Source organism: Diadema antillarum, unplaced genomic scaffold (assembly GCF_040938485.1).
Source record: "Diadema antillarum isolate AM-2024a unplaced genomic scaffold, OU_Dant_1.0 scf00000111, whole genome shotgun sequence".
Taxonomy (NCBI): Eukaryota; Metazoa; Echinodermata; class Echinoidea; order Diadematoida; family Diadematidae; genus Diadema; species Diadema antillarum.
Window position 1 is genome coordinate 2836567 of NW_027271000.1, and position 20262 is coordinate 2856828.

General features: G+C 38.5%; 1 protein-coding gene across 1 annotated transcript in view; it reads left to right on the plus strand.

The window, feature by feature from the left end:
• Window positions 1-20262, plus strand: part of LOC139719540 (phosphofurin acidic cluster sorting protein 2-like) — a 106898-nt gene that overhangs the window by 43196 nt on the left and 43440 nt on the right. The window contains exon 6 of the mRNA XM_071630955.1: window positions 18446-18588. Within this exon, the coding sequence (XP_071487056.1) occupies window positions 18446-18588 (143 nt within the window). The remainder of the gene's footprint in view (window positions 1-18445; window positions 18589-20262) is intronic.

Consider the following 20262-nt stretch of genomic DNA (forward strand, 5'->3'; position numbering starts at 1 on the left):
CATCTAACATTGCCCAGAATCCCGTTTGCCCCTATTGCTTTCTGGAAAACACTCCTGACATGCATGCGCTGCAAAGGAGCGTGTGCATTAAACATCTAAAAATAGAAATAAGCATTCACGGAATCCGGAATGCTGGCAGTAGTTTGCTTGATGGAAACAGCCGTAGCAGTGTTATGACCTTTCCTGCCACATGTTTGTTGACTGTGTTTTTCCAATTTTTCTTCCCCATTACCGCTGTATTCTCGTCCTGTCGGATGTGAGCACACCGTGTCCCATCTAATATCAATCTACCGTACCTTCTTTTTGTCAAAGACAAAGACGTAGCCAGCTTTACATGATGCTACAGCTCTCATCATTAGTCTGCGCAAGCACTTGTAGTAGACTACTGTAAATTATACATCAAGGGAAAAAATTAAGAATGCATAACAGCTCTGTGTTGATGAAAAATACCAATATCACATGTAGACAAAAATAATGCCACAGCCCACATGCTCTCAAAGACTGAAGTAAGCAAGGAATATTTTGCATCATACAGCTGAAGTGCATATGTGTTTAGAATGCTATCTTATCTTGCTGTCAAATGGATACAGGTATGTTTTATATGTGACCCGGCATCACAAAACCAACAAAAAATCGCCAGACATGGATTTTCAGTTACGGGCAGATTCTAAAAGAACAGACTCTGAGCTTTAAAACGATGTATAACTCAATTCAAATGGACTCCCCTAACCTATCTAAATACTGGAAAGAAAGCACACACTCTGGAAAAGTGTGAACTGAGAAAAGAGGCTCTGAAGTACAGGGTCTATTCAAGCGCCTAATCTTGCACCAAGCCGCGCTAGCTGTGCGATGAAAAGGACAAAACACAGGATGTCAACCACCTGAACAATGACAATGAAGGGATTATCAGATTAAGCTGAAATTGAACGTGCTCTATTAACACATTTTGTCCATGATTAATACCAACTTATAAAGCAGTAGCATTATCCTTTCAGAAGTTATTAGACTTGAAAGTGAAGAGTGTACAAAGGATTTCAAGAAATGAAAAGGGGCCTCTAATACATACCTGATCATTTTATACTCTCCCCCAAAAAGGGGTTGTAGAAAAACTGCTGAAAACACACTTTCCCATTCGTGTTATGATCCCAAACTAAAGAATAATGTAGAAAAAAGATAGCTCTTTGAGAAAATATGAAAAACTCAAGATTGACTTAGTTGACCCATTTCACCTGTCTTGAGTCCTCACGTAAAATCAAGGAGTGCGACTTTTTGTTTGTTTTGTGGTGCACGGTCACATTTTATCTATGATCGAACTAGAATTGTCACTGGCTGCATTTAATGTTTCAATAGCCACTATCAAAACATGTTTTCAAACACCTTTCAGATTACATTTCTGGAGTTGTTGCATTTATCAACTCTGTCATGAGTCGATTGGGAAGCCTTGTCACTGCACAGCTCCATCATGTATTTTGACCAGAGGAGCAGAGATACTAGTGGTTGGCAGTGGTTGGGGTGGGCAGGTCTGAGATATAAACATGTTCAAAATGATGTTGCGTTTATCAACTATGTGTTTCAGGTGTTTTTAACCCAATGATCAAAACAGCTTTGTATTTATTAACTGCCCAAAACTCCCTGAAAGTTGTGTGAAACCTTAACTTGTTGTGGACGGACTGATTTGACTACAACACGCATTTCCCATAGACACCTGCGCGAATATACTTGGGACTCGTCCTCAACGGGTTAATTCTGCACCAGAAGTGAGTTGATAGAGGCACCCATGGATTAGTGCCTTTAGTCAGACCCTGAAAATCCAAAGGCCACAACCTTTTCAGAGATTCACTGAAGAGTGAGATTCACATGCATTCTCACGTGTCTTGTTTGTGTCCTGGTCAGTAGGCATACCATTCTGAGCTCATGTCATCCATCCATTTGTTTGTATGATTTAGTTGTGATGTGAGTTTTTGAGTTTTGTTTGTGTTGTTAAGAACACTTTGTGTGTGAAATTTGCCTGTCGGGTATTTTTTTTAAAAACTTCCATCAATTTCTTTGTTTTGCTTGATTCAGATTTAGGAGAAAAAAAAAATGATTCGGTGCAAGTCCAGAAAAGAAAAGAAAAAATACTCAGTGCATTATCATGTCAGTAAGGTAACGTTTGCCAGAGTATCTGTGACCTGGGTTTCCATCATGGACCTGTGAATACAGCTTGAGCACTACTTAGTTTTCACTGATCAAAAGCTGAAGCATCTCACAGATAATGCAATTTGTGCCCTGTGTGTCAGATGTTAAACCCATAAACTGTGTTTAATTTTGTTGAACAATATCTGTTCCAATTTATATCGCATGCTAGAGCATGTTGGCCCGTGCAGGTGATTGATTGTAGGGTCAATATGCCACTCACGTCGCATATCTCTTCCCCCTCCGTAGTATTCATGAATATGAAGATTCACATTGATTTTTTTTCCCCCCTTCTCTGTATTTCCCTGAAGAGCCTGCAGTCCACTGGCTGTAATATCCCGCCCCGTAGAGCGAGGGCCTCCCACAGTGTGTATAGTAATGCACTCGTCCTTTGCCATTAAAGCCAATTGTGTAGCTTGTGACTCTGAGTGGTGTGTGTGTGTGTGTGTGTGTGTTAGCATGTGTGTATGGAAAGAGAGTGAGAGAAGAGGAAGAAATGGGAAAGAGGATGAGTCGTAATGCAGATAGGCCTCCCATAATCCCAGAAAGTGCAATTTACCAGTCATATTATTCCAAATGAATTTGCTCATCTATTTTGGGCTTGCACATTTTGTGAGTGTGTGTGTCAGTATTACATGAAGCATATGTCTATATTGTGTATCTTCCACCTTCAAATATTCGCAATGATAGAGGTTATGTTGACATTGCGATAAGTTTAGTGACCACCGAGGATGATAAACAAAGTATCGCTGTCACCCTCTCCAGTCTTCCTGAATGGCTCTATAGCCAGCTCACTTTACACCATCTCAGACGCAGCTACTTACTGACAGACACACGCATCCCACAACACATTCAACATCTACATGTTGAAGCTCGGCACAGCATAGAGCTAGCCCCGCCTAAGATGCATCATATGCAATCTGATGCAATGATGGCAACCAAATTTCAGTACAATAATGGAAATGTGACTGTAGTCGCATGTTCTTTAAGCTGCAGGGAATATTAAATTTCATGAGATCTTTTCATTATAAAACATTCCTGTGTCTACCAAGATCAATGAATAAAAGATATTGAGCTTAAACTATGATGAATGTATGGCAGCATTTTTCATGTTGAAGGGGTTGTAAAAGCTGCAAACCAAGCTAGTAGGTCCTACTAATAGTAGCTGTGGATGTGTAAATATGCTCCCAGTGTAAACAGAGTAATTGATGCGTGGGATTAAGCTGACTTTGATTTTACTAATGTATGAGTGGGCATGCGACCATCTGACTGAAGGCGGAATGCTCATTCTACATTTGCTAAGGATATTTCATCGAAGGTGGCATTCACACAGCCATTCAGATGATTCATTATTTGCTCAGTATTTCATATTTGTTGAGCAGACATTTTGTGCCCATGCCACAAATAATTATCTGCTTTGTGATGCACCACCATGTGAATAAATATAGGTATAGGTGTTTTCATGTAGCACAATGAGTAATGCTCCTGGCAGTAATTGACTTTTTTTTTTGAGGGGGGGGGAGGGGGATAGAGGTGATGTGATTAATGGGGTTGGTTAGATAGACTGACACACAATCAATATCAAAACCTACAAGTAATTGCTACCTCACCACAAAGTTTTATGACTTTCCATGAATGAGATACTTATCCTTTGTATTTTTTTTAATTAATTTTTGTGAGAATTATTCTTTTGTTGTTGCTTAATTTGTCAATCTGTGACACGCTTGTCATGTCAAGAGAATTGTCCCAAGCAGCCGGAAAGGAGCGAGTTCCAATAAGCAGAGAAGTGTGAACTGTTAAACAAACACTCCTCGCCTCGATCGTCTTTCTTTAGCTGACCCAGATTTCCTCGTAGCAGGGCGCTTGGGCTCTTCAAAGGTTAAGGACGGATCTTGTCATTCCGCCTGTCACGTTTGGAGCAGCGTGAGATACAAGCTTGCACATACGACTTGGGGGGGGGGGGATCATCATTTATTGTCTTACCTATGATATCTATTCTATTATGTGTTTGTTGTAAATAGCAAAATTAGACAAATTAAACATACTAGAAGTATTGCTGAAACAGTAAAAGCGAGCTACAAGGGAAAAAGAATTAACATAATTAATTGTGTTTTTCGTAAAAATGTCATCTTTAAAAGAGATATTGTACAGCAGCCTTGGTACAGCAATTAAAGTGCAGAGTGAGAAGATTATATACAGGCAAATCCTATTGTTGCAAATTGTATCAGACCATGTGAAATGCTCTGTATTAAGCTGACATTGTTCAAAGTGACTGTTAAATTCATAGAATTTACACTTAGTTCCCAATATATTTTACATGTACTGCAATGTATGAACACTGCAATAAACCATTGTCATTTTCACATGGTGATTACACATTCATGTCCGCATAATGAACCTATAGACTTATTGATGCAAGTTGCTAACAATCTGATAATTTATTAATTTGTCTATTTAGTGATTTATTTCTCTTTCTTCATTCATTTACTTTATTATTTGTGTGGTCATTTCAGTATACAGCAGTTTGTACATGACAGGAAAGATATGAGCAATGATACAATGATCATTAGAAACTTGTGTTCTTTTTAAAAGAAAAATAATTCATGTTCATGTGTCTGCTCTTTCCATCAACTTTGCTGAGTTGTAAAGTCTTATTGCACATTAACAGATCAATGTAAAAACCACGCATATTGTCTGTGATGTTAAGTGTAAGTGTAGCAGCAGTGAACTGTGCATTTGATTTTGTTTCTCATGTCAATACAATACAACCAGAAAGATGATTAAAATCAGACATTTCTTGAGTTGACTGCATGTCAAAAAATTCTCAATATGGCAATTGCCAATAAAGAGGGAGGGAGAGAGAGATTTTGCTGAAATGACTTACATATATTTATAGAATCTATGGTCTGAAATTATGCATAATTTAGAAAGTTTGGATCTCAGCAGCATTTTTATTTATTGACAGTGAATTTGCATCTTATGGTACTTGGACAAATAACATGTGGTGATTACTACATGTCAACAAAGCTTTCATGTTGCTTAAACTGAATACAGCAGCTGAGGAAACCAGCATCTTTTTTTTCTATGCTTGCATGAAGCAGTCTTAGATCACCACTCAGGAAATGGTGTCCTGATACCTAACACTTTGATGGAAGTTTTCTGTGATACATTTCTACCAAACCACTGGGATTGTGGGAGTACAAAATCAAATCAAAGGATTGAAAACGTTGCAGGACAGGTTTTTCTGTTTGTTGGGTTTTTTTTTTTTCTTCTTTTTCTTCTCTCTCTCTCCCTCTCTTTCTTGATCACCATTATGGTTTATATTCTCAAGTACACTGATATTCAGTTGCTCGCCATCAATTCACTACTGTGAAATGTCATGGAGTTGTTGTCATGGGTACTCATCCCATGGGGCCCATACGATCTTCCTATGAATAGATTTCATCCCTTTGACCAGCGAGGTCAGGAGAGACTCCCTGGTTTTAAAATCCATGTGAGATGTTAGTCTTTGAATTTGTTGGTTAGTATTGAATGTACAAACAATTAATGCATTCGTGAATTCAACTTGGAGGATCGATGACTGTGAAGTGTAGTATTTTTTCCCCTTTTGTGCGAGTTTCCAGTAAATAGAAACTGTATTGTACATAGAATATAAAGTGTATGTACAAACTTTTCAGTTTGCAAATTCTTAAATCTTGATTGAACTTTTCAGTTCTATATTCCTGCACATAGAAACACCCACATTGAAAGCTATAAAAATGTTGTTTATTGTTATCAATATCATTATCCTGATTTGAACAGGAAGTACTTTGTCATGAAGTGTCGCAGTGCTTCCCTTAAGCCTTTCAGGACCGATTCCCAGAATGCCATTGTCATTCTATACACACATGTTGTTGATGTTTAGTGACAGAGTTAATTCATGCAGAATTCAAATATTCAATTCAGCTGCAAAGGGACTATCCATGTGTAGTTTCTTCGAGCATCAACTGAACTGCTGAAAGCTGACTTGTTACACAGGTACTGATGTAGATGTAGAAAAACGTGTGAGTCATCTGTGGATTATTTAATTGACTAGTAACAGATTCTTCATACACATGAGTGCAGAGAAGGTGATGGCAGTGATCTCATATACAAAGAGAGAGACATAAAGTGTATGATATGATTACAAAGCACAATGTGTGTGTGTATGCAGGGTGGTCCACAACTTGAAATTTTAGCATGTTGCAGGGGGAAAAAGTGATCTTGCGCGGGAAAGTATGTGCGCGAAGCGCACATCACGAGCGCGAAGCGCGAAGTCCCTTGCGGCCGGGGTCCAGGGCCCGCTTAAGGGCCCTGGAAGCTCTGGGGTTCTAGATGCTCTCTGGTGCTATCTTAGCCTTATTTTGAACACTTTGATCACCATGATCACTCTGCAATGCCAGGATAAAAATCATTAATATTTGAAAAATTATGTTAGTTGTTTGATTATGACATAAGATTTTTAATCGTCCTACTCCTTACTCATAAGACCTTTTGAATATATTTTAAATAGATATACTCCTCAATGGGGATGCTATGATAAATGACAAGGACATCTTGAACTTGTACTACAGTACAGCACACTGACTGTTTTTAATATTATTTACTTTCAGTTTCACATTGAAATGCCAAGATAACTGTGTACTCACAAAGTAGATGAGATGAGTGTAGAAAAGTGAGAACTGCACTTTTGCAGCCTACTGGTAAACAGACGTTTAGTTAAACTTGAATGACATTTAACAAAAACTCAGATCTGGGTAATTCTATCAATAAGCCTTTCATCAATATTTCACTTAATTTTCTTTCTTGAAAGGTGTACATTATGTCAGAGAGAAATTACATTTCCTACGTACAGAGCTGCCAACCTTTGGAAGCACAAATTAGTACTCAGCAGCTCCAAAATTCGTATTTTTCCACCAGAATTCGTATTTTCTCAATCTCCCTTTTTTTTTTTTTTTTTTTTTTTTTTTTTGCTATTTTGAATTAAACTCGTCGACTTATGAGGCCTACAGGCTCTAAACATAACGTTATGACACATGCCGAAGCATCGAGCTGGTCACCAGCACGATAAAGATGCCAGCGTTGATTGATTGCTTTCTCGCAATGAATGTGTTGTGTACAAGTGCAAGTATGTACAACATGTACCTCCAAAAACTTGCTGGGCTGATTATGGAAGCTTCCACTTCGATAGCAGGGGACGGGGAATGCTTTCATCTTCTCAAAAGAGCTTCTGTGTGAGCGGATGCAAAACTCTGTTCTGTGTTTCCAATTATTGTTTACTATCTAAACATAATCATGCGTTGTTTTCAGGCTTTTTTATTTTATTGGATTTCAAATATCAGTATTTTCCGAAGTATTCCAATTCCTTTTCCCCTGACTGGAATCAGAAATTCTGCTATAACGATGATCGCAAAATGCCGCGCTGTGTGTGGAAGCGCCGATGCAAACACGTGGCTTCACTTTCAAGTTTAAAGGAATGCGCCATGTGCTCGATCCTGCCTGTAAGAGGTTACTGCAAGTTCGATGGATCGAATGCGCCATAGCTGAGCTGAGCTGAATGGCTTGTTTACGGTAAACATGCAGTTTACGTTCGATACGAAGAAATCATTACGCCTTTCACGAGGGAAAAACACACAAAACAAACAAACAAACAAAATACACCCACGAACGAATGTTGATAGCCAAAACTTTGAAAAGTAATAAGCAGTTTTGATGAGCGTGAACTGGAATGAATTGTCATTACACGTTGTATTTTACTGTCTAACCAGGTGATGACTGCATCTCATTGGACCTACTCGTAGTGAATTTGTCTGGGCATACGAGACCTTTGATTCATGTATTTCTGTGATTGCATTTTTAATTGACTGAATAATCAATCCTTTTTTTATTGTTCAGGGAACATTAGATATTCGATCAAATACACTATAATCGACTGTTCGATGTTTCCTACTATGCGCCAAAAGAAAGGATATAGAAATAGAATCATGATATCTTTGCAATGATTCCTTTAATTCAACTAATGAGCTGGTTCTTCGATCGATATTTCCAGGATATCAACACGCTGTTTATTCCAGTGCGCGCATTCTTTCGTCTGGCATGCACCTGGGTGTGGCACCTGCTTTTGTGGAAATTTCCACAAGGGAGAGGGGTGGGGTGTCAAGTTTCTTCGAGCCGAAGAGGCTGCATACACGATCTCTTCGCTTTTATTTATTGTCATTCGTGCTGCTTTCCCCTTATTCTTTGCTGATATTGAACATTTAGATTTAACTTCACGAAGGTTGCTGTAGCACGTGGCTCGTTTTGTTGTGAGGTGTATGTAATTTCTTTTTTTTAATCATTCTTGAGAGGGGAAAGAAGAGTAAGGGGGAAAGAAGAGTAAGAGGGAAAGGGAAATAAACAAACGTCACGTACGCTCAGCATCCACAGGAAGCCGTCTTTTTTACACCAGTCACCAGCATATTAGTTATCATCATCACCATCAGACATCACTCAAGATCATTTTAGCCGTTTCTTATCAACATTAAGAAACACGCATAATTCCTCGAGATAAATACCTAGGAAAATAAATAACAAATACAAAGTATCAACACCTCCCAACAACGCAAACATTTTGATTTAGAAAATACAACAAACAGCGCATCGAAGCGGCTGCTGGGATCAAACTTCGAGCTCCGTCGCTTCGATTCGAAAAAGTATTGCAGCGAAGCGGAGAAATCGCCGTTACAAAAATAACAGTGCGAGACACTTGAGAGAATTACGTTTAAATACTTCAAAGTATAAAGGGAACGGATAAAGTGATATAAAATGGAAGAAATCGTACCAAACGAGATGTGAGAAACGACAGAAATAAGTTTAGGAGAAAGCCTAGGCCCTAGCAAAATTTTGCAGCACCGAAAGCTACGCGAAAATAAATACACATTACTCGGTATTGCGACGAGATCCTTGGGATAAATTCAACTTCGGCGCTCGAGTAAAATCTAACTTACAAAAGTTCAAATGGAACGCATGGCTTTTTAGAATAAAAAAAATAACCCGCTGAATCTACCAAAAAAAAAAAAAAAAAGATTAAACAATTTGCATTTGCTTACTCCATCGTTCGTTTTTGTTTTTGATTTTTTTTTTGAACGAAAGATGGAGGTAATTTTCTCTCTGCGGCAATGCTTTGAACGCATCTAATTTTGCGTAATTGCTATTGCCGATGGCAAGCTTCCTAAAGAATTGATACGAATCCTTTAAAATATACGAAACAAAGTCTAAGAAAAAATCCTGGATATCCTGACGGTGAATTCCAGTGGTATCATAAATCCTTCTCACTACCAAAATTTAATCATCTGTTCCTTGCGCCATTTTACCAACCAACTGTTCCTGAAATTTCATCCTAATCTGTTCCCAACTTTTGACTTATTTTGCGAATAGAGAGACAGACAGGCAGACAAACGAACAAACAAACCAAAGCAGCAAAAAAAAAAAAAAAAAAATATATATATATATATATATATATATATATATATATATATATATATATATTTAAATATATATATACAACCTTTGGCGGAGGGGCGTGCATTTCATATCGTTTGTTTTTGCGTAACCCGACAACAAGCGTGACAACAAGCGAGCACGTGTCAGCCTTCCTCAGCCTCCGACCCTCTCTTTCCGTCCTCTCTCTCCCTCTCACATGCATACAGGCGGCTGTCTGTGCCGCTGCACCGGCTAGGTGGTTACTTCACACAAATTGATAAGTGTGTGTGTGGATCCCGAATCAGAGCGCAATCCCATGCCATGGCATGTACATGTGAGCAGGGAGGTGAGACGTGAGTGAGCAAGTGTGTGATGTGGTGTTGTGCGAGTACTGTAGCTTGTTGTTGAGCCGCGTTGTGTCGTGATCGGTGCGGTGACTGTGGATAAACTTTTGGCGCTTGTAAACTGCTGCTCCTTTCAACAAGGAGCACCCTATAAGTCATTTGCGAGTTACATGTGTAGTTACTTTTGGCATGTCGCAGTTTTTTTGGCATGGCGCTTAGAATGTCGCACGTTTTGAAGGATGTCGCGCAAAAATTTTAGCATGTCGCAGCGACATGCTAAAACCCCTCGTGGACCTCACTGTGTATGTATCTATGTATATTTTTCTTTACTTATTTCTCACTAAATTTCTAGAGATTATAAAGCTCTCGTCACTTATCTGAAGTATGGTCCCGACCTCACTCCCGCAAGGACTTTAACCACATTGTCTGCATTACCAACATACCTTTAGCTGCATCCAGCAAATGTGACTGCCATTGCAAGGATCTGCTCACCAAATTTATTTGATAAAATTTGCACACCATGCCCCACCAAGCTGTCCGCTAACTCAATTTCTCAAACGGACTCTCAAATTCAGCTAAGGAATTTGCTGGCTAGCAGTTGACTTCCACATGGAGATGGTGTGTCTGTATTGGTGTCCTTTCTCCTTTCGCAAATTGCTTTAAAAAGCACTCGAAACTCTATATTGTCATTCAAACATAGATTTTTTTTTCTAATTTGCCAAACACATGTAGCTTTACAAGAATTTTGCAGTGAGCTAGGATGTATCATGATGTCGTCTGATCATGCTTGAGAGCAGCATATATGTGACTAGCTTGTACAACTGTACATTCATCATGTTTCTTGAAGGTAGCATGAAAATGAAAATAAACCATAAGAGGAAGAAAGAAAAGACAATTAAGAAAGGGGAAGAGAAACTGTATGACTTGATTTATTTACATGTATAGGATTTAAGCGAGAGCCAGTGAGTTATTTGAGAGAAAACTTTTTGGCTAGAAGGAAGCCTGTGAGTGATTTTACATCTTGAGTAGATGAGAGGCAGATTTACCCTCAGGCCGAGCAGCATTCATTATCTCTCTCTGTGAGGATATGAGCGCAATCATCTATAATGCACGCCAGGGGTTTATCAAATCAGGCGTGGAGACTGGGCATGTGCCACTCTCCAGCCATTGTGCACATACAGCTTTATTAGAAGCTTCTTAGAGAAATGGAGGCCATTCTCTGGAGTCTCCTTGAAATATACAACATTTCTTATATGGCATATCTCTCATCTCTCTCTATGTCAATTGATATACTGGAATTATTTGTAGAGAGATATTGTGATGTGTAGACTACTTTCACGTCATGTTATACAGTCTGTGAAGAAGTGAAACTAGTTAGCTGTGATCCAGGCAGGCAGTTTTATTTAGGTTCGCCTGAATGACTGAATGGAATCAAGATGCGTCAGACATGTTGCCAAACAAATTGCTGGCTGTGAAAGGTTCAAACACAGTCGAGCTTCATGCCAGTTTGAATTCTGGTACTCTTGCTGTCTATGAAGTTTGTCAACATCAGCACCAACTGAACTGTATTTGAACAGTTAGGGCTGTCTGTCCTGCAATTTCATCTCCAAAAGTAGATTAGTGGTTGTGCTTTGGTATTGGTTGTCAACAGGGCTATCATTAATTCGTCGAGTAGAGGTGATAGGGTTAATTTAATGCTTGTGTTATGTTTTTATGGTTTTTAGGCCTGTGTTGACAGCGAGACCTTAGCAATAGTAAGTTTTAAACTGTATTGGAATGATTATTAATGGTATTTGAATTGATATAATTTACATTTTCAGAAGTGAATACAATGTGAATGCCACTATCATGACAGCATAATCCATTGAATTTCATCTTTAGAAAGAATGTTTGAAAGAGGCCCAAAGCATGCTTTGAGTCCAGAATAAATGGATGATGAAGGACACTCTCCTACCACATCACAGCATGTTGGGGTACACTGTACTTAAAATGACTTTATGAGTGTGATCATGATACAGTAATAAATGCATAATAGTGGCACCTGCAACTAAAGATAGATACATAGCTGCAAGTACATGCTGTACATCTTGTCAGCTCATTCTAAATGATTTGCATTCTAAGTGATTCCAATGGATTAGAAATCTATGAGTCTCACAATCAAGCACACACATTGGCAGGCATATCTTGACACATTTGGCAGTTGCTCAGTTTAAATATGACATTCAAATAAAGAGTCTCTTTTTAGTGTAGGCAATCCAGGTAAACATTCAAAGGGTTATGCCTACCTGTCATGGATTTAGGTTCTGTGACTTGATGTGAATTATCAGTTGAACATAATCAGAGCAGTCAGCCTTTAGTTACAACATAAAAATAAATGACTCAATTTTTGATGCCTGAATCAGGAGGTAATGATCTGTGGATGGATGGTCAATATGATGGTATCAATTTATATAGTTTATATTTAGGGCCCCTACATCTATTTTGTACTGGGAATATATTGAGTAAGAGACAGCCTTAGAAGATTGCATTATGTTCTGCAAAGGAGCATTATGTCCTAGTTTTAGTAGTTTTAAGGGGGAAAAAAGATACCGATCTTATTATAGTAGTAACTTTGATATGAAAACACAACACAGAATACAGGTAAAAGTTATTTAACTTATGATCTTGTGCAAACTAATTTTTATCAACCTAAATGAGAAAATCTGAGGAAAGAACAGCGTAGACATAGTTCCTTCCACAATTTCCATGCAGCCCATAGCATCACAGTGACTGACACAAAACCCGCTCAAAGCTTTAAATCCGTGGTACCATGACCAGACGCAGACAAACAAATGCATATTATCTTGTGCTCACCTTTATTTGACCCCTAGTTGTCTCAGCACCACATTATGTTAAATAGAGAAGGACTACAGAAGACATAGCTGTGAGTTTTAGCTGCTGTTTGGTAACATTAATCTCAGTTCAGGATGCTACATGGGATCTGACTTGTATTGCTCACTTGCATACTTTGTAAAGGGTCACCTAGTGAATTTAGCCCGTATCACTGAAATGATGATAATATTCTTGAATGAGATTATTTCTCAGTGGGCATACATTAGCATGCATAATGGAATTAGCATTTCCTTCTCGTGGTAAAATACACCATGTGTTATTTTAGTATTGAATATTGAAGAAAATATCTTTCCTGCAATGTTGCATGCACTTCATATGTTAAGTTTTAACACAGCTTTTTCATAGAATGTTAGTTTCTGATGAAAATACTGTCTAATGGACCTTTTAAGGGTACCCTGGTAAGCATAGGAAGACTGCTGCCTGTAGGGGCAGTTTACCCCTCTGCCCAGGATAACGGCAACGCTGTCAAATAAATCTGTATGCTTCATCTGTACATGCCTCACCTGTTTGGATGTACGCTGCTGTTCCAAGTTGGCCGGTTGAGTTCTGAGGTGATGATGGCCAAACAGCAATTCCAGGCATCCATGAGCGATGATATCTATTTCATTCAGTTAAGGCACTGTTGAGGCAAGTCAACTCCCAACCACCTCTCACACTGTCTGGCTTTTGGGTCTCTCATTCCTATGTCATTTCTGACTTGTTGCTCAGAATCGTACGAATACAGATAACAACCTGCCCAGCAACTGATCTTCAGTACATCACCGTCACATTTATACTATTGGATCAGTCTTTCTGTCATTTGCAATAAAATATTCTCAGCTTTGATATACATGGAAATGAATATTTAGAAATCATTATGTACTCAGAATTCATTGAATTCTTCTGTACTTCCCTGTGACCATTATGAAATACAATCAGATATCAAATATTGATGTGAAATATGCATAGCACTTCAGGACACATTCTGGTGTTTTTCCTAATTGGTAGTTTCATAAGATATTTTTCCTGTAGATGATGAATTTGATTTACACCACAAGTGACAAAGAAGCTGCATCTACATAGTGATTTAAAGCTTTCATTTTCACATTCCTATTTCATCATTTTTTGTTGTATCAATAGTTCTGAACCTGAATAAAGTGATTTGTGATTTTGATGTGCTTAACTGGCATGTGAGTAACCTTTTGTCACTATTTATTCTTATATCAAACTTGAATGGATGGCTACTCTTCGGTTGATTCAGCCTCTTGTTAAAAATAGAGATAGATGTTTGGTAGGGAATTTACTTGCGGACTTGTGTATGACAAGATTGCTTTTGTGATTGAAGAATCTTTTGAAAGGCAAGTGTGCAGTCAGGAGTGAGTCTTACAGTAGCAATGCATGGCCCAATATCTCTGGCAAAAGTCCCTCAATTATTCCTTGATACTGTTGCATGCTTAGCTTGAAAAGTTGCTTCATGAATTCTGCTTTGTTTTGACCTGTCCTACCAGGTAATTCTTCAAATATTTTTCTGATATTGACATCCCTTTTGGGAGCCACCGAAATAAATTGCCTGAGCTAGGAATATTCTGCACTTATCTGAGTCTCATTCAGTTCTTGTGCTCCCAGAAAATGATCAACCCATGTTGTTATTTTTCATATTTTGGATGAGTTGCTTATACAGGTAGCTCTCAGAATTGCATCCTATTCTTTGTTTCTTATGACGTATAGAAATAACATAACTTTAAAAAAAAATCCAAAGTACTTGCAATACTGTCTGTATCATGGTATTACTGGTACTCATAAGTTGAGTATAGTGCATCTGCGTATTTTACCTGTGACCTGTGGAATGTGTAATTGCACATGAGTCTTTGAGTCTAAACGACCAGATTTTCAGATTTTCATAGATCAAAGCTTTGATTTGTTTCAATGTGTACTTAGAGAACATGTTTGGTTCCCATAGCCTATTAAGTGCAGTTTTGTTGCTAAAACTCTCTCCCAAAGCATTTCAGAGGAAGCCATCTGCATAAGTGAATCAAAACTATAATTGAAGTAGATAAGTAAACAATACTTTCATGACATGTCATTTGACCTTTTAATTGGGCATGACAGGATGGTAGAGCCATAAGAAACATAGCATCCTGTTGTAAATTGCTCTAATAATTTATATCGTTTTTACAGGGCTCTGAATAGTATTGTTTGTGAACAGGGGGGTGTTTCATCAACAAGTTCGTCGGAGGTCTTCACCGACAAATTTGAAAAGCTACTGAAATCCTTGCGTCTGATTGGCTGATTGCAAATTTGTCGGTGAAAACCTCCGACGAACTCGTTGATGAAACGCCCCCCAGATGTAAAAATGCACTTTGTATAGTTGGTTTGGAATTCATTTAGCAGCACAGGTCTATACAATGTTTTACATAAGACACACACATTTCTTTGGACCATTTTCTGATTTGTCAAACTGTAAAACCAACTGCACATTATGTGTTTATGTTGTAACCATCGGGGTCTGAAACGTGATCCTTTGTCATGTCTTCCATGACAGTACCATCATATGGTCAATCAATCAAACTTTAGAATCTAAAGTTGGCAGTTACCAGCAGGATCCCATCCGGTGTGCAGCTATGTATCATGTCTAGCCTCAAATCTTGAAATCAGAGGGCGAGTAAAATTCCTGAGATAATTGGTATCACCATGCTACAATAATCACAATGACGTACAGCAGCGTCTCCATGAGCACATTTCCCTTTCCAGCCAAGATTCCCTTTGCATTTTCATTTGCAGGAAAAAAAAATGCTTCCTGCAGTGAGTTGATTGTCCAGTCATTTCTCCCAAATTAAATTTAGGATTAATGTGCAAGATTGATGACAAATATGAATGAGTATTGCCTACTGCAGAATCCAGGTACAGTTGTACAACACATTAACCTGCAGAAGACGAATCCCGAGTATACTCAGGCAGGCATCTATGGTAAATGCATGTTGTAACAAAATCAGCCCGTCCTCAATGGGTTAATAGACCATGTATACCTGAACAGATACCAGAGCACCTTGTACAGCTGTATGAAACCTAATAGTCTGTGTATGATCTGTGGGATTGTACACCCACGTATGTGTCTCAGGGCTCTCTTAACCTGTTGAGGACAGACTGATTTTGCTACAACATGCATTTCCCACAGACACCTGCACAAGTATTCTCCGGACTCATCTTCAATGGATTAATTGTATTTTCCACTGCTTTTGCAGTAACTTTTTGCCTCTGTGTTTATTCTGAAACAGCTTTGTTTGCAATGAGGAAGACCAGTAGACAGCTAAGCCATGCATTGTATAATTCATCACATTTCTGTTTACATCACAAGAAGATGTATAATTTATGGCTGAGAATTACATCCGGTAGATATACATAAACTCCAGCCAGATCATACAAGAGACTTCGCTTTTTTCCAGTAAGGATGTGTGTGGTTTTTGTAGGATTTTATCAATACAATGACATGTGGAAGTGGTTTGCATTTCATGAACTGATAAGGACCATCTTTGACCTGCTCACATGAAGGTTTAGTGCTCACATTTGGTATCATACATTCCTTGACATTGGAATTAAAGATTTTCATTCACTAACACTTTTTTTTTTTGTCTTGCCACCTCATGTACACAATGTATCATGATATGAAGTAAATCTACCCATTGAATCAGCAGCCTGAATTTGGTATTGCCAAATAAAAGTTCAAAATTTGTAATGAGCCATTACATGTACCAAACCTTAATATAGGGCTTTTTACACTTGTGTTTCTTTACCCTGGACTTTCTCTGACCCAGGACTATCGTTAGTCCCGTACCAATTTTTTCAGCTTTTTACACTCGCCAATTAGTCCCGTACTATCTCTTGTCCGGGGCTAAGGAGAAAACTGACCTTTTTACACTCGTATTTCTTAGCCCCGGACTTTCCAAACCACATGAATATTCATAATTACGCTGTGTACTGTACACGTACACGCACGCACCGGCAGCACTTCATTGCCTCGTTTCTGATTGGTCAGTGAGGGTCGGACTTCGTCTCCGTCGCTTAGCCCAGGATTATTTTTTCGTTCTGTTTACACTCACTTGCTTGGCACCGCAATTGCGGTGCTAGCACCGCAATTGCGGTGCTAACCCCTGCTATTTTGCAGGGCCAGATAGTACCGTACTATCGGTGGGGCTAGCCCACTTTGGCAAAAACGAGTGTAAACAGAAAGTGGGCTAAGGAGAGTCCCGTACCAACGGTGGGGCTAAGGCCCCCCCTTAGCCCCACCGTTGGTCCGGGGCTAAGCAAAAATTTACAAGTGTAAAAAGCCCTTTAGGAGACTTAATCTATAAAATGGTCAATTGTTCAACAAAACAACAAGCATCTCGACAAGATAATATATTTTTCTGTCTTTGAATGGATGGAAAAATGTCTTTCCTTTTCAAGCATGTGTATGTACCAGTATATCCATTTTCTTTCTTGATACATTTTTGGTTTTAGATTTGCTCCAAGTATCTTTTCATACATTAATATGTGAAATGAAATATTTGTATCGTCTAACGATAATTACTTTATTTCAAAAGTTTGCTGTTAAGCAGTGAAAAAAACACCATGTCTCTGTTAGGAAGACCATATACTATGACATTACAATAACTTAAAAATCTGTCTAAAGGATGAAAATACAGCCTTGTATTGATGTGGTCATGTATAGATAACAGTCATTCTGTAGTATTAACCACTCTAGCAACTCTAACCCCAGGCAAGAGATAATGACTGTGGCACTTATGCATTCGTTATAAGAGAGACAGTTTTTTGTGATATATTTTTCCAATATTGCATAATGTATTAGTCTGTCAATATATTAGCTGGCCTTCACCATCAAGGTTCTTGATGACAGTCATTCTGTAGTATCTACATGTACCACTCTAGCAACTCCAACCCCAGGCAAGAGATAATGATTGTGGCACTTACGCATTCGCTATAAGAGAGACAGTTTTTGTGATATATTTTTCCAATACTGCATAATATATTAGTCTGTCAATATATTAGCTGGCCTTCATCATCAAGGTTCTTGCGTCAGGCAAAAAAGAGAGGATGGGATATATACTCAGTGGGATGCTTGAATATGTAAAAGGCTCACCATTCATGCAAAGCACCTGCTCTGGCAGAAAATAATGATTTTCTCAATGATCCGTTGCTATCAGAGAGGGCTGAATGATTCCATTGCAAGAGCAATGAGTTTACATGCATTTTTAATGCTTGCATTATTGTCCCATTCCGTGAAGGATTCTTGTTGCCTGAATTGTCACGTGCATCTGATGTGAAAGTTGAATGAGTCATATGAAATGCTTTTCATCCTTATCTATCCTCCTCATGCACATGACGCTAGGTGAGTAATAACTGTGGCATTTGTGCCAATGTCGGTATTATCTATGTTTCAGGGCAGTTTTAATCTACTTGTATCTCCATGCTTCTGAAGACAGAAAAGAACTGTACAGCACACTTTTAAGAATAGCCTGGGGTGAATGTTTACGCCCTGTCCTCATCTTGATGTTACTCCTCTGACCACCCTCTCTCAGATCGCTCAGTGGACATGGACAACGAGACTGACGATGACGACGATTCATACTCATCGGACCAAGAGAACAGTGACAGCGGTGAGAACATGGGGGGAGGCGGCCAGGTGAGATCTCAGCTGCATGCCCACCAGCTTCCCTGGAACGTGAGTCTTGTCAAAACACCCTGCCCTCATTGCAGTGTGATGCTTTATATATTTTTGTGTTATTTTAAGTTTGTAACCTTTTCTTTTCTTAAAAAAGAAATACCATCTTGTCGTAGTATATTTCTTTATCTACCTTTAACCATGTTGAGTGTATTAGCTTTATGAGTTATTGTGATTACAGGGACAACTTGAGCAAGGAGTATTTTAAAAAGTGGAATTTTATCCAAGCAATTATATTCATTTATTCGTGAGAGATGACCATGATTTCAGGTGAAAACAATGAAATTGATAGAGGTTTGATTACCTCATAAACATTGATCTGAAATATGCTTTATTTGCATAGTCATTGTCACTGTTTTCATCTAAAAAACAACCCAATTTGTTTTATAGCCATACAAAATTCAAATTAGAGCACTCATTCAATGCTGATGATAAAACCATTCAGTATTCTTGACAGATCAAAGCTCATAGAATTCATGTTATGGCTGATAATAAAGAAGTAAAGGGATAATGACTCTGTATTGGGTTTTAAAGCATAAATAATCTTCTTGTTTAAAAAAAAAAACCCTTTCAACAAAAATGTTTTTAGTCCCATTTACACCTTGAGCTAACTTTCCCAAACCTCCTTTTGCAGTGTGCACTGTGTTGTGAAGAGTAACTGTCTGGTCAGTAGAGTGTATTGTTTGTTTGTTGTTGTTGTTGTTTTTTTCTCTTCACGGTATTACTGAGGTTTGATGCACATTGGCCTTTTGTGCAGTGTGTTTCATGTCAATGGCTCCAATCACCCCCCCCCCCCCCTCCTTCTGCACATGCGTATTTAGATGTAAAATCGTGGTACCGCTGTGTGTTTGCTGTGGCCTCAGATTGTTTTTGCCAGACCTCAAAGCCCTGATATGAGCTTTAGATGAATAGGCAAGCGTCTTGCTGTGTAGCCAGCCCCTTCACCTATTTCCTGAAACAGTCCTGTTTCATCTGGCATTATTGATGGGATTCCATCTCACGTGACATGTTGTTCTGTCTGCACTGTACCTGTGCAGAGTACATTGCGAGGCTGTACACTGTTGTGTGTCTGTGGAGTGAAGATAGAGAAGGGGCGATGTCGTATTCCTTTATCGGCCTGACCGAGGTGGTGCTACAAACCAACATTTGGGAAAGGCAGCTTTCTCTTACTCTGAAGTCAGTATGGATTTAGTTTCAGTCATTTATGCACCCAGTGCAGACCAAAGAATAATAAAACCAAACGAACAAATAAACAAATGTAATCTGTTTTAGAACACAACTTCTCATACACGACATAGGATTAAACTAGATGAAACAAAATCTATGGTCTATTACAAAACAAACAAAGGATCAATTTGTTGTTGAAGCTTGTTTCAGCAGACATTTCATTCCTCTTGACATAGAAATAAATGTTCTCCGTTAAAGATTTTCCACTAAAGCTCATACATTTAAAAGGAACAATATTTTGATTTGGGGCTAATGGATAATCAGCACGTAAAAAAAGAAAAAAATCCAAATGACTGAAGCTTAAGCATTCAGTTCCACAGTTTCTGTGTAAATCTGATGCCTGCTATTTGCCTCATGATTGGGAAAAAGATGATTTTTTTTTTTTTTTATCATGTATCTCTCCTATATGAGCTCTGAAAGTATTTTATTATTGAAAACGTTTAGATT